We start from the raw sequence: 13,862 nt of genomic DNA on the forward strand, positions 1-13,862 counted from the left end.
AGAAACATGGGTAATTGATGTATGCTTTAGTAATAGGTTATAGGAAAAGTAAAGCCAAATATGTCATTTGTGGGGGATGTTAAAATGAGAATCAACTTTTAATTGAATTACAAGCTGCTTTTATACTCACATGGCACAGAAAGAAACTCCATCTCCTTGAGATACACAGGGTTCTTTTTCCTCAAGTTCTGGGCATTCTTTTTCATTTCCAATCGGAAATTGCCTGATGGTCCGTGTCCTTACATGAGTTCCTGCAGGAGATGTGGGATCATGGCACGTTTTTGAGCATGGACTCCATTCTGACCACTCAGAGACCTGGCACTCTTTTGTGATCACACAGGGTTGGAAGGTCATTGGCAGCTTCTCTTGCTGGCAAAAGCTGCAAAAAAGCAAGATATTTTCACCCTAGACTCGCAAGCAACTATGGATAGTGTCACTCAGACACTAGAGTAAAATCAAGTTGAGCATTTTTATTTCTAGTTGGAAGTGTGATTCCAGTTTCATTGAAAATATGTTAACATTGTGAAGTATGATGTGAAAACAAACTTAAAGCTAACATTTGCATTGCCTCCTATTTTAGAAGAGACATTAAGCTAGTCACAAGAAATAGAAAATAAGAGATTAAGGGAATTCAACTGAAGCTGTTTTACAATATTGTTCATTTACTGATTCTTGGTTTGTTTGCATTTAGACAATGATAATCCAAAAACTCTTAACATATGTTAAATTCCATGCTGTTTTCTTGTTTTCAAGATTGCATGGTTAACTTCAATATTGTTTTGAGTAGAAAATAATCTAGTATATACCTTAGCATCATTTTGATATTAGAAACTTCAGTTGTGACTTACAGCTATTATATGTGCTTATTCAAATACAACAAGTTTTCTAATTCATACAATAACATATACTATATAGTTGTACTGAATAAACATTTTATGAATATTGGGAAGATATATCTACTTATGTGCATATTAGGTAGATATCTTTTAGATACATCTTTAGTATTTATTTCATCATTAAAGGATTTATTTATGTTCAGATTCTTTGCCTAATTCTATGTGAATGTGAGGGGTACTGGATTCAAAACTGTGATATCTGTATATAATGCTGAAGAGGATATGGATATCAATGTCAGAGGGCACATGCACTGTTGCTCTAGAATTGAGTAGACTTGTGCTGACTCTTAGTGGAATTCTTAAGTAGTCACAATAACCAACAATGTACATTTACACAGGCAACCACTTCTATTATAGAGACATCTAGACCAGTAGAAGAAAGTACTGATAATTCTACCTGATCTCATTTTGTGTTTACCTGTGCTAAATAACCATAGAGAGAGAGGGAGGTCCATTGTGCTGCAAGAACTCATATTCATGCTTGTTCATCCTATTGTTATGCTTGTGAAACCTGAATCCCTACCAGACAATTAGAGTTGAAAGAATAATGTCAATTTAAATTGTGAGACTTGAGAAAGTCATCAGGGAGTGGAGGAAGGAAGTCTGAGTTAATTCACTGTGAGTTAGCTATGTCACCAGAGGATAAGCAAAATACCACTTGACCTCAAATGTTAACATATTGACACTGATGATGTGTTACTGATGGTCTTAACATGGAGCAAAATATTCTGGAGGAGCAGCATTTACTCTTACACTGAAAGTGAATCCCTGAAAGTCAAGCAAAATGATGACCAGTAATACTTTTCATAAGATCCTTTGATAAAATTACACATAATTCATACTGTTGTAAATTTCCTGTCCTTCCTAAGGCTATTTGGTAAGTTCATGGTACATGTGCAAATAAAATGCAACCTTTTTTTTTATTTATTTTTTTTGTTCATTTTTTATTTATTTATTTGAGAGTGACAGACACAGGGAGAAAGGCAGATAGAGGGAGAGAAGGAGAGAGGATGGGCGCGCCAGGGCTTCCAGCCACTGCAAACGAACTCCAGATGCGTGCCCCCCCTTGTGCATCTGGCTAACATGGGACCTGGGAACCGAGCCTCGAACTGGGGTCCTTAGGCTTCACAGGCAAGTGCTTAACCACTAAGCCATCTCTCCAGCCCAAAAATGCAACCTTTTTAATAAACTGAGTATTGGCTAACTATCTACAATGATGGTTGCTCTGGTAACCTGATGAAAGCCAATATATCAACTATGTTACTAGGTCACACTATTTTCTGATACAATGAATCCTTTGGGTAAGTTTCATCTGCTTTGAAGAAACTATAAATACCTGGCACAGCAGGCACAGTTTTGGACTTCTCTCAGTGCTGCAACTTGAGACTTGTGACTGGTGGCTATGGCTATAGGGTTTCTTCAAGAGATAGTGATTTCATGAACCCTCTTCAACTGACTCCTAGACATACATGGCATGAAATTCATCCTCCTACATTCAAGCTGTAGCTTTCTATGTGAATTCGCACCAGATAATCCATGTCTGATACTGAAATGGTTGCAAGTTCTGGTCCCTGTTTCATAGACTTCTCAGGAGAATTATGCAGAGTATGGTTTATTAGAGTGTTGTTAGTCTTGTCAGTTTGAATGGTTGGTCAAAAAAGTTGTACACATATAGAAATAACATTAAATTATGATTATTTACATTTATGTCTATAGCATATTAGTGTATATGTATATGTATTTCCATATGTGTATATGGAAATTTTCCAATACCCCATAAATTTCAACAAAATATATAGGAAGCAACTTTAATACTAGGCTTAAAAATAAGATACTAGTAACTGTAAATGCTATATAGTCATGTGTAGTAATTAAAGTAAGTCTGAAACATAATTCTGTGAGCAGGGACACAGAATATTTCATGGAGTAGAAGAAGTTTAACTTGGTGAGAATTAAATTATATATTAGAATTTTTCAGGTCACGATGAAGAAAATTATTGAGATGTGATTAACCAATATTTTGGATTTGAGAAAATAGATCCCACCTGGCCTTAAGTAATGGAATTAAAAATAGAAATCACTGACTTATGTTAGATCCTAGGCAATTACATATGCCCATTATAAGACCTCCTATGGGTGAAAGTACCCTTGAAAGATTTGGACAAAAAGGAAGATATATTGGTTTATGTAGATGATGGCAGTAACATGGGATAATGGACTATCAGGGCATAAGAGTGAAGACAAGGAGACTATAATGATAAATGCAATGATTATGGCTAGGATTCATAATAAACACATTAAATACCTGTTGTCTGTCAGATGCTACTATAATGTAGGGAATATATTAAATAATTTTGTGTTCAGAACAATCTTAGGAGGAGGCATTATAGTTAGTTCAGTTTTACCAATGTGGAAGCTAAGCACTGAGAGGTTAGGAAGTTGTCAGCAAGATTTTCTTAAAATATAATCTAGCTGCAAAGACAGGGCTTAATGTCTAAAATGTTGAATCATCATAGAATGTCTCATGTGGTCCATATAAGATCATTGTCCTATCATCTATCTGTCTATCTATGTAATCTATCATCTATCTATCTATCTATCTATCTATCTATCTATCTATCTATCATCTCTTTATATCTACTTATCTTATATTTTTATGTTCGTTTCATAAATTTCATGAATGTATTTTTTAATGTTTTAGTCATCATCTGCATGTCATTTTTCCTAGTTTCATTGAAGTATTATTAAATTTCACACACAAAGAAATACATCTAAGCATATCTTCCAAATCATTCAAGTGGAAATTAGTACAGCCCAGTGCAGATAGATCTTTCTGCTCAAGAAGTTGAAGGAGGTATCAACATAGACAAGGGCAGTAGAAACTAGAGCAGTTATAAAGGGTAAGAAAAGTGGGATTGGAAACTATAGACCTGGTAGACATTTGCAGGCCTTAAAAGAGGGGAAGGAGTCATTAAACAAGTTTGAAGGCCATAGCTTCAGCAATCTGGTGAGCAGCATTAAAATTCTCTGAAGAACTTGCATCAGGAAGCAAGTTTGTCAGCTCATAAATGAGCTCAGCATGAATACCCTGACTTGATGTGTATATATCACAGGTACATCAGGTAGGGAGAGGTATCCAGTAGGCTAAGCCAGAATTATGCACCCAGGGTTTACTGAAATCCTTAAATATCAATATAAACTTCAGAGTTCAAAGCAAAAGCCACAGGAGTAGAGTAGTTCACAGGCATGGCTCACTTGAGTCCTGCATCATTCACATATGGATTCAGAGTAGACCTTGTGGGCTCACAGACATTGTAATGTTTACTTGCTTCATTTTGTGATTTTTTTTTTTCATTTCTTTTTCTTTTGTCAAGATAAGTAAGGTCTTGCTCTAGCCCAGACTGATCAGTAATTCACTATGTAGTCTCAGGGTGGCCTCGAACTCATGGTAATCCTCCTACCTTTGCCTTCCAAGTGCTGATATTAAGGGAGTGAGTCACCACACCTGGCTTATTTTTTGACTATTAATGAGATAAATTGGGCCACAAAATTATCCACAACTATTGGATTATTCAGCTTCCTTCCTCTGCCATTTCCTCTTTTATTCTGGCCAGGAAAAAGATTGGTACTGTGGGTCATTGGGTATCAATAATTTTGGATTTTTGTTTTCACAAGAACACATCTACCTGGGAAGTAAAGGGTGTGTTCAGGTTGTGCTCTGGGAGAAAATGCTGTGGTCACTGTGACAGCAGTCTTTCATTTATGTGGTATAATTAGGATAGCCAGATGGATGAGACTGATTAGAACAAAACCATGGCTTTGACAGGAGAGCAGATGTAGTTAGTTCACTTTTTAGTGGAGAGAGAAACCAGATAGATACATATTGAACACTTGTGGAGCAAACTAGCATTATGTTGAAAGACTTCCTCAAGAGTGAAAAAATAGGGATTTCCCTAAATCTAACAATTCAACTTCCATTTCATTTGTATATTCACTTAATGCATATTAAATTCTGTCATTTCAAATCTTTCCTTTGAAAAACTATTTCTGAAGCCTATTTTGATTATCACCATACCTATGAAGATTATCTTCCTTTGGCAGGTTGCATGCTTAATTTCTGAACACATCATATCATTCTTTAGCTTCCTAAATAGAAACCTCCATCACTGCAATATTCACAAGATCAAGTCCAATTTTTTCCATCTGGACACACAGGCTCTCCATAATCTGTCTCTACTACCACTGCCATTTCTAGTTGGCAATTAGCAAGTTTAACTCTTATCCAGGTTCCTCTTTAGCCTGATATTCAGCTCAATATCTTCACTGACTCTAGAGAAAATTAGCCCCATTGTTGTTTCACTTTTTTCTCTACTGTTTGTCACTTAGTATCCTATCTCCAGCTCCAGATTTTGCCTCTAAGGAAGTTCTGAGGAGCCTGATGATGTGGAAGATCCTTACAAAATCTCCAAACATGGCTTGAATTTTTCCAAACAGAACCCACATTAATTTATTTTTATTATGAGAAACAGATGAAATTAATAGGCTGCAAACATTATGACATAAGCTATTGGAAAAATATTCATTCTCCTTAAAACTAAGTAAGCTTAACATCTGCATTGATGTAGCCAAATAATAATACTTGTCCTACCCATTGGAAGCAGAAGTTTGTGGCTCTTTGGGAAGACATTGTTTTGATGGCTAAATAGAAGGTAAGGTTTTGCTACCCATTTGTGCTGTGGGCCACCATCATTGTCTTTAACTGTCTTTAACTGTGAGCTCATTATACTTGCAGATTCTCAGATCCTTTTTACATTAGTGAACCAGAACCTAAAGTTTAATAATAACATGTTAATATGATCTATATTAATAATGAAGTTGAGACTCATTAATATATAAATATTCCATTTCCCACCACTTCCAAAATCTAAGCCAGCTAGTTGGCAAATGACTCTTTAGCAATGTTGCTCAAACTCTTACAAATTATAGAAGCTGAATAACCCCTACAAAGAAGTTGTATTGCGAAATAGGTTGTACACCAAGTAATTTTAAAAGGCTGGGGGGTTAAAAGCTCTAAGCCAAGTTCTCAGAGTAATTTTCAGGCTTCCGAATTGCATTGCCATTTCTCTGATTTATAAAGTTTTCTCCGACTGTAGGTAATTACATTGATAGAACTAGAGGAAATAAAAACTTGCTAGGTAGTTAGGAAATGGCCCATGAGTATTAGCAATCATTCTTCACTACAATTCAGATGCTACATAGAAATAGTTTTCCTTGCCTTGGAAATGGTTACAGTAAATGTTAGGATTAAGCAAAGACACCCAGAACATTAGAAAAGAACAAGATGGCTCACATCTTGAGATAAGATAATCAAGTGGACCAGACAAGAGGACTGGGCTCTGGGAAAAATAAGTAGCCTGTCTTGGGCAATTTCCCTTAGCCCACATGAAGTCCTACTTGAAAGACATTCCATTCTGGATTCTGGTCTGCTTTCCTGTCCAAAGCTTCCAGGTACATGCTGAAGCCTTGCCCACCCCTCATCCCACTACAGACCTAGTCACCATGACAAAGAGGAACCCTACTGGGGAAAGAAACACATGGACACTCTAGAAATCTGAGTGGGTCAGACCTACATTTCACCATATCTCAGTCCAATCATTATACAGATCAGTTTATTTACCTAGCCCAAAAGTATTATAAACCCCTACACAACATGTGGAAACTACCTGCTGTGTTCCCTTCCCTGCTACAGGGAGCTTTCTACTTTGTTTTTCTATGAAATAAAATTTGCTTTCCCTTTACAGTAAGATTTGTTTTTCTAAGCCTGCATTCTCATTGTAATAAAGTTTCTGCTTTTAAACTCTTCCTATACTTCATGAGATTCACTCTTCACATTCAGGGAGACAACTTACAGTAACTAACTTGTAGCACTTTGGTAAGTATTGAGATCCCAGCACCTTAGTTCCTAAACGATCTCACCTCAATCCCAAGATAAGGCTCCTTCCCACCAAGAGACCACTAACAATGTTGCTTCCTAGTACCAAAATCTCTATGACATAGGTACCCCATCTCTTGCCATTAATTCAGGTCAGAAGGTAAGCCCAGCACTGACAAGTATAGCTGCTGGGATCAAATTGCATCCATACATCTCACTGCAAGCCACTTTGGGGAACATTACATTTCATTTTCTACCTTTTCAATATAGGAATTTCTATTAAAGCAATGCCAGGAAAAAATGTGATCCATGAATGAGAGCAACAGATTTTTTGAAGTATCTACATAAATTGAAAGTACTCTCTGAGGCCATTTTATCGAAATTAGAAGTCAGCACAGCATTCAACTGTACACTCAGTGGTCTCAGCTAGATAAATAGGGTCTAGCATATTGAATTACATAGTAAGAGGCAGGTGGAATGAACTGTATATTAGGCATGGACAGTAGGACTGCACTATTGCATCAGTAGAAAATGAAGCCAAAACAAAATTGAAAACAATCAGCCACAACTCTGCACTGGTGGACTTGGATGATTGATGAACTGATCCATCTGTGGTACTCTCCTAAGCCCAGACCCATTCCTGTCTCCTTCCTACAGTTTATTATGCTACAGTGAGCCCATAAAACTTTTAGGAAACATGAATCATTTTGACAGTTAAGGAATATACTACCGATAAACTAAATATATATACATACACATACACACACATATATATGTATATGGCAATATGTGGGTTATAATCCCCATGGAATTAGTTTAAAACAATTACTAACAATATTCTTAGTCAATTACAGGACTTGCTTCATTTCTGTAAAGATGCAATTGAATTCAGCAACATTACTTATAGGAGAGTTTTCTAAATGAGGGAGATAATAGGAACTTAGGTTATAATATTAACAAAATCTCCCCAATATTTATAATCTAAGCAAATCTAAGCACAATTTGGTGTTGAGGTAAGTAAAAGGAATGTTTTGTGTAAAACGAATATACTTGAATAGTTTGTTATGGGAGAATGTTCATCAGTTTTATTTCATTAGATAATGTGTCACAAGAATGAAAATCATTGCTTTACTCCTGGTAAACAAAACATAAATTTATGGAGACTTAAACAACATATAGCATCAGAAATATTTGACTAATTGAGAACAAAAATGCTTTGTTTCAATGTGGATACCTCACTCATCCTGAGATAGCTGATCAGTAATGTGCAGTATTATTGGTAGTCCCATCTGTTATGTTTATATTAAAACATATTTAGTTATGCAAATTATATTCAGAGATTTGGTATTAGAATATGATGTTATTAAGGAAGTATCTAGTTTTTATATAGAAATCTATCATTTGTCTTCTCAGTACTAATGTGTGAACAATGAGGATTTCTCAGGTTTTCTGAACCCCCAATATGTAGCAAGAGAGAAAACAATGAATGCTATACCCACTGTCAATATCCAAGACATTTCCAAATTCATAGTCTTGTCTTACATGACTGATTAAGTAGTAATGACTTAACACAGCAGATTTTCTTCATATGGTAAATTTATATATTGCCAAAAGATCAACAAGGTCTTAAATTTTCATTACTTCCCCAAACTATACCTTGATTGGTTTGCATTTTCAGATGGAATTAAAATAAACAAGTTTTGTCACTTTTAACTGCGTTCAAATTGAACTTCTGAGTAAAACATAAATTTATATCTTTTGTACTTATTTTATCATTTCCATATCAATATGAATTACAAACATTACAAATTCACTGATATTTATCAATGTGTACTTTTCCTTTCACAGAATTCAGCAGGATAGGAATGACCATTCCTATGAAAGCAAAATTCATGTCCGTTAAAACTTTTCTTTTTTTCTTAAAAAGATAGGTCTTCCTTTAATATGTGGAAATATTCTGTTGATCCATTAGGGAGTATTGCCAAATGGTGTCACTTGCCAGCTGGAGCAATCATATGCTCCCTAGTAAAGCTCAGGGCCATGTTGTTGGTCAGCAGCTGAGTGTGAGGATAACAGCATGATGTGTGTTCAGTAAGTCAATAAACTAGAGAAAGAGGGGGAGGGAGAGTGAAAGAATGAGTATGCCAGGGCCTCCAGCCACTGCAAAATGAATTCCAGATGCATGCACCACCTTGTGCATCTGGCTAACTTGGGTCCTGGGGAATTGAACCTGGGTCCTTTGGTTTTGTAGGCAAATGCCTTAATTGCTAACCCATCCCTCCAGCCCTCTCCTTATTTCTCTACAATCCTTTATTCTCTATGTTTTCTTCCAAAGACTTGCTAATGTCTCTGACGCTTTCATGATATTCTGCATTTAGTAAGAGAATGTATAAAATATTGAGTTACGATTAATAAAAAGAAAATCCAGAATGCAAAGAGTTACTGGTCACATGATAAGAGGCAGAGCTAGACCCTGAGAATGTAAGATCACCAGGTTAGACAAAGAGGGATGAATTGTTTCTGCCAGATTAAAATGAAGGCAGTATGTTGATTCACACAGGAAGTATATAAATTTACTGCTTCATACCATGTAAAGAGTTGAGGTCTAGAAGTACTGAAGTACAGTCTCAGTGAATATCCATTAGACTAGAGCAGTAGGTTATAGGCAGGGAGGATGAAGTGACATCAGGGTGCAGAACCCTTAGACTGACTGTCACCCCAGTTCATGCAGAGAAGCTTTCTTTGAAAAGCAAATGTGACAAGAATCAACATTTAGCTTTGTTAAAGTAAATGTTATACTAACCCAGAGAATTGTTTTAAACCAGTGATAAAAATTAAAATGAAAAGTAGTTGGGGTAGAGTGTTCTTTCATACTTTTTAATGCCTGCTACTATCTAGATGAAATTATACTTTACTAATAAATTAATAACTTACTAAAAACCACCAACTCCATCACATACCCAATTAAGGATAGCACTTGATTTTTCCATTTTATAGTGTGATTGCAATAGTCTTGCAGGTGCCATAAACTTACTCACAATGATAATTTTACTGAAATAATTTTAATTAAATTTTAATGAATGTTTACAATTGTTTAGTATAATTGTAGAGATGAACAAAGTTAAATGTTTTAATACACATTTTTCATAGTAACTCTTCTTTAGAAGCTACCTATGCTTTTATTTATCTTAAAAGGAATATTTGGTTATTGGCTATCTCTCACCCCTGTGTTACCTGCATGTGTAACATGACTAATTCCTCTACCTGATTTTATACTGCCTCAACAAACACAGAAATGTCTTATTTATTCATTTGCTTAGCTTGCTTCAGCATTGGGCAACAAGTGTGCAGCATATGCTCAAGTGATAAACAACCTGATATAGACAAACAGGAAGAAATCATCTTTAGTGCTGCTAGTGTCAGTAGTAGAAAATATGTTATTTGTAATAAAAGTGGAGAAACAAGGATTTCAATGGCAATTTATATAGAGTTCTTGAGAAATAAATAGTACTTTAAAACATCTTACCCATTAGTCAATAACTCTTTAATAAATTCTTGACAAATCCATCTAGTACGAAGAACCCAATATGCTTAGTTCTTTCTACACAGAGAAAAATGGGAAAGCTAAATCATTTAAAAGATAATAATTCTGTTAGCTATTCCATAATTCATCTCAGAGGTTTCAAACAGCTCAGGGAAGAAACTCAGTAGGACTGAAAGAATAAATATCTTTAGATAAATTGCAATAAATAGGAAAAATGAAAATCTATTACAACTGCATGGGAATTCCTGATGAAATATTTGTTCAACTTAATGGAAAAGTGCCCATTGTCGACTACATTTTTATCTCATCACTTTTCTTTATGTTTCACTATGTGTATTTCTCAGAGTAACTTTTCTTTAGTGGTAGAAATCTCTCTTTTTAATTATAGTGTCATGTGGAATAGTATGCTTAAGGAAGATTAATAAAAAGTGTAGTCCAGACTCACCATTTCCAGGCCTATTTGGCAGGTTATAAGACATACAAAATTTTAAGTAACAATTTGGTGTATAATATGGAAATGAATAATCATATGTGCATAAGCCTCATGTTTCAACCTCAGCTGTGCATACTTGTCACAGTTAGAAGAACCATGGAGATATTTTTCAGTGAAAACACAGTGCATTTTATTAAAAATCCATTTTAAGTGTTAAGGAAGATTTAACTAAATGAACATTTAATGTGCAATAAATGAAAAAATACAATTTTCCTCTTAGATGAAAAGGTAATATATTAAATATATTAAGTGTCACTTTTAAATATACAAATGCTGTCTTAGGAATGGAAAATATATTGTTATACATTATTTTTACATGCCACATAGTCTATGATAGCTAATTAATAAGGCTAGTTGTGAGTGTATTCATTCTAATACAATGAATAAGTGTGCATTAAGGCAAGAGACCTTTTATATTACTTGTGAAAATAATTACTGTATGTTAAATATTTACAAAATAATAAATATTGATGATCAATCTCATTAATATTAATAATACCTATCATAATTGATTTCATTGGTTACTCCACAGTAAACTTTATTATTTACCTACAAAATTACTATGCATGCTGTATTTGTAGTCGTGTTCTTGTAGTATAAATTTAATGATTCAATAGTATTATTATATAATTTACCAGGCTTTAAATTTTATGAAGTAAACTGATATTCATAAACACAGAAGGACAAACCTGAAGACAACAGGGGTATTAATCCAGGATGCACTGCTATGGCTGGTCATAAACTAACACCTAGATGTGCATATGCACATGTATGCATGGGGGCCCTCTGAGTTTGTCTGTGCATCATCTTTGCTTTGTATGAAGCTTGAGCCCTTCATGACAACACCCCCAGCCCATGTTATTATCTCCTAAAATCTCTAAGGGAAGTATACCAGCTTCTTGCTGCTGAACAGCTTCCCAAATGACCCCATGCTGTTATGCTTCACCACGTGAAACTCAGGGAGGAGCCTTTGCTATCAGGGATTCTGATAGTGTCAGCCTTTCAGGGTGCAGCAGCACTGGGCTGACAGCCTCACCATCAAAGTATCCATTAGGCAGCTTCTGCCACTAGATTCCCAGATCCCAGGGGCAGGCAAGCCTCATTTGGTAGAGAAGTGAACAGTAGTTCTCTTCCTTGAAATCACTTTGCAAATCCTTTCTCAGTGTTTTCATTCCTTCGTATAACATTGAAGTGGATATGGTATTTTCCAATAATTAATGAAGATGGGCAATTTTTTTTTTTCACAATCCAGAGGGCATTTGATCTCCAACCTGAAATGAAAACTGCTGTACTTTGCTTGTCTTAGCACTAAGGAAGAGATAAAAGGTTTAGTGGAACTCTTGGAATCTAGAAAAGGCATATGCATATTTGGCTTATGCTTTTTGAGACAGGATCTTAAGATCTTATTGTGAGTGAGCTTATAAGTTCACTATTTAGCACAGGAGGACTTTAGACTCATAAACCCTGCCTCAGTTTCCCTAATGATAGCATTACGTGGGTTGTATGAACACATCCAACTTCTTAAGCAGTTTGCCTCTGATCCATTTACTAAGTAAACTTGGTAAATGGTGCAGCACTGAGTCAAACTCATAGCAAAACAAGCAAATCAGTTTTAGCACATTCAGGCTTTGGAGTCAACGGCTTTGAACTTGGCTGTTGTCCTTCAGTGGTACCCTTGGTCATGGAATTACAAAGGGATTTCAGATGTTGTTGCAGTCATGCTTTTTTTTTTTTTTAAATAAAAACAGTGACATTGATGCCTTTTCTTGATGTTGGAACCACTTTTATGCCTCCCCTGCACAGGATCAGTCAAACATTTATTTCCTCTAATCACCTCAGTGTTTTTTCCCTGGGAGGGGTGACCTGGCTGGCAAGAAGGAAGGAGACACATGGGACAAAAAACATTCACTTTCTTTGGTAAAGTTATCTTAATACAACTGTCTTGAATATTCACCCTGTGACAACAGGTCAATAGTGAGAAAGTCTAAGCTGAGGCATAACATCACACTCCCAGCAGCGGTTTTATGATCAGTGACAGGCCGAGGATTGAATCCTGACCCTGGAAGTTTGATCCCATTGGAATGAAAAATTATTTTGCCTCTGGATTTTCTATTGTTTATGACAGTTAAATTCTGTTGTCAACTTGATCAGACTTGGGATCAAGTGAGAAAAGTGCCAGGAAGGGGGAACTGAGGAAGTCCTTCCTCCAGGAATGAACAGCACTCTGATTCAGGGGGAAGGGCATATATAAGGAAACTCCTGGGAGAATGCACAGGCTTTCTTTTGCCTGGCTGCCCTTGCTTCATGCACTTGGGTGAATCTACCACCTTCTTAAAAAATAAATATATTTTATTTATTTATTTGCAAGCTGAGAGAAAGAGACCATAGGTAAACCAGGGCCCCCAGCTGCTACAAATTCCGGATGCATGTGCTACCTTGCACATCTGGCTCTATGTTGGTAATGGGTAATCAAATCTGAGTTGTCAGACTTTGTAGACAAGCACTTTAACAGCTGAGCTATGTTTCTAGCCCTTCATCTACCATCTTTAAGCTATCCTTTGTGGATGCTGGGACCCAGTTTCATCAGCTTTCGAAAGTAAACTTCAGGCCTTAGAATGTGCAGTGCCCTGTAAATTAATCCTACAAATCCCATTTATAATACATGTTTATTCTATCAATTCTACCATGCTTCTGTCAACATCAACTCATGGTATTAGTTTAATACCTCACTCACAGACATGATGCCCTATTGCTTCTGAAAAGCTAGCTTATTTAACATCACAGAATGAAGGCAGTGGAATGCCCATAACAGCATCCACTTGTCTTATCAGGTCCTTCATCATCCAGGAATCATTAACCCTACTGTCAAAGAAGCTCAGTGAACTTGACAGCTCAGAAATAATCAGCGATGATGGGATGTTTTTTCCTGGACCAGTAATAAATATGTAGTGCTATTTTTCTCAGAGAAGAAATGCATTTCTGAGAATTAGAAGTTAG

The 13,862-nt window shown here is 35.9% G+C and overlaps 1 protein-coding gene across 4 annotated transcripts in view; it reads right to left on the reverse strand.

Moving 5' to 3' along the window:
- Thsd7a (thrombospondin type 1 domain containing 7A) overlaps positions 1 to 13,862 on the reverse strand; it is a 399,007-nt gene that overhangs the window by 191,222 nt on the left and 193,923 nt on the right. For all 4 annotated transcript variants that reach the window (XM_004671591.3, XR_006639374.1, XR_006639373.1 and 1 more), the window contains exon 3: positions 131 to 379. In XM_004671591.3, the coding sequence (XP_004671648.2) occupies positions 131 to 379 (249 nt within the window). The remainder of the gene's footprint in view (positions 1 to 130; positions 380 to 13,862) is intronic.

This window comes from Jaculus jaculus, chromosome 10 (assembly GCF_020740685.1).
Source record: "Jaculus jaculus isolate mJacJac1 chromosome 10, mJacJac1.mat.Y.cur, whole genome shotgun sequence".
Taxonomy (NCBI): Eukaryota; Metazoa; Chordata; class Mammalia; order Rodentia; family Dipodidae; genus Jaculus; species Jaculus jaculus.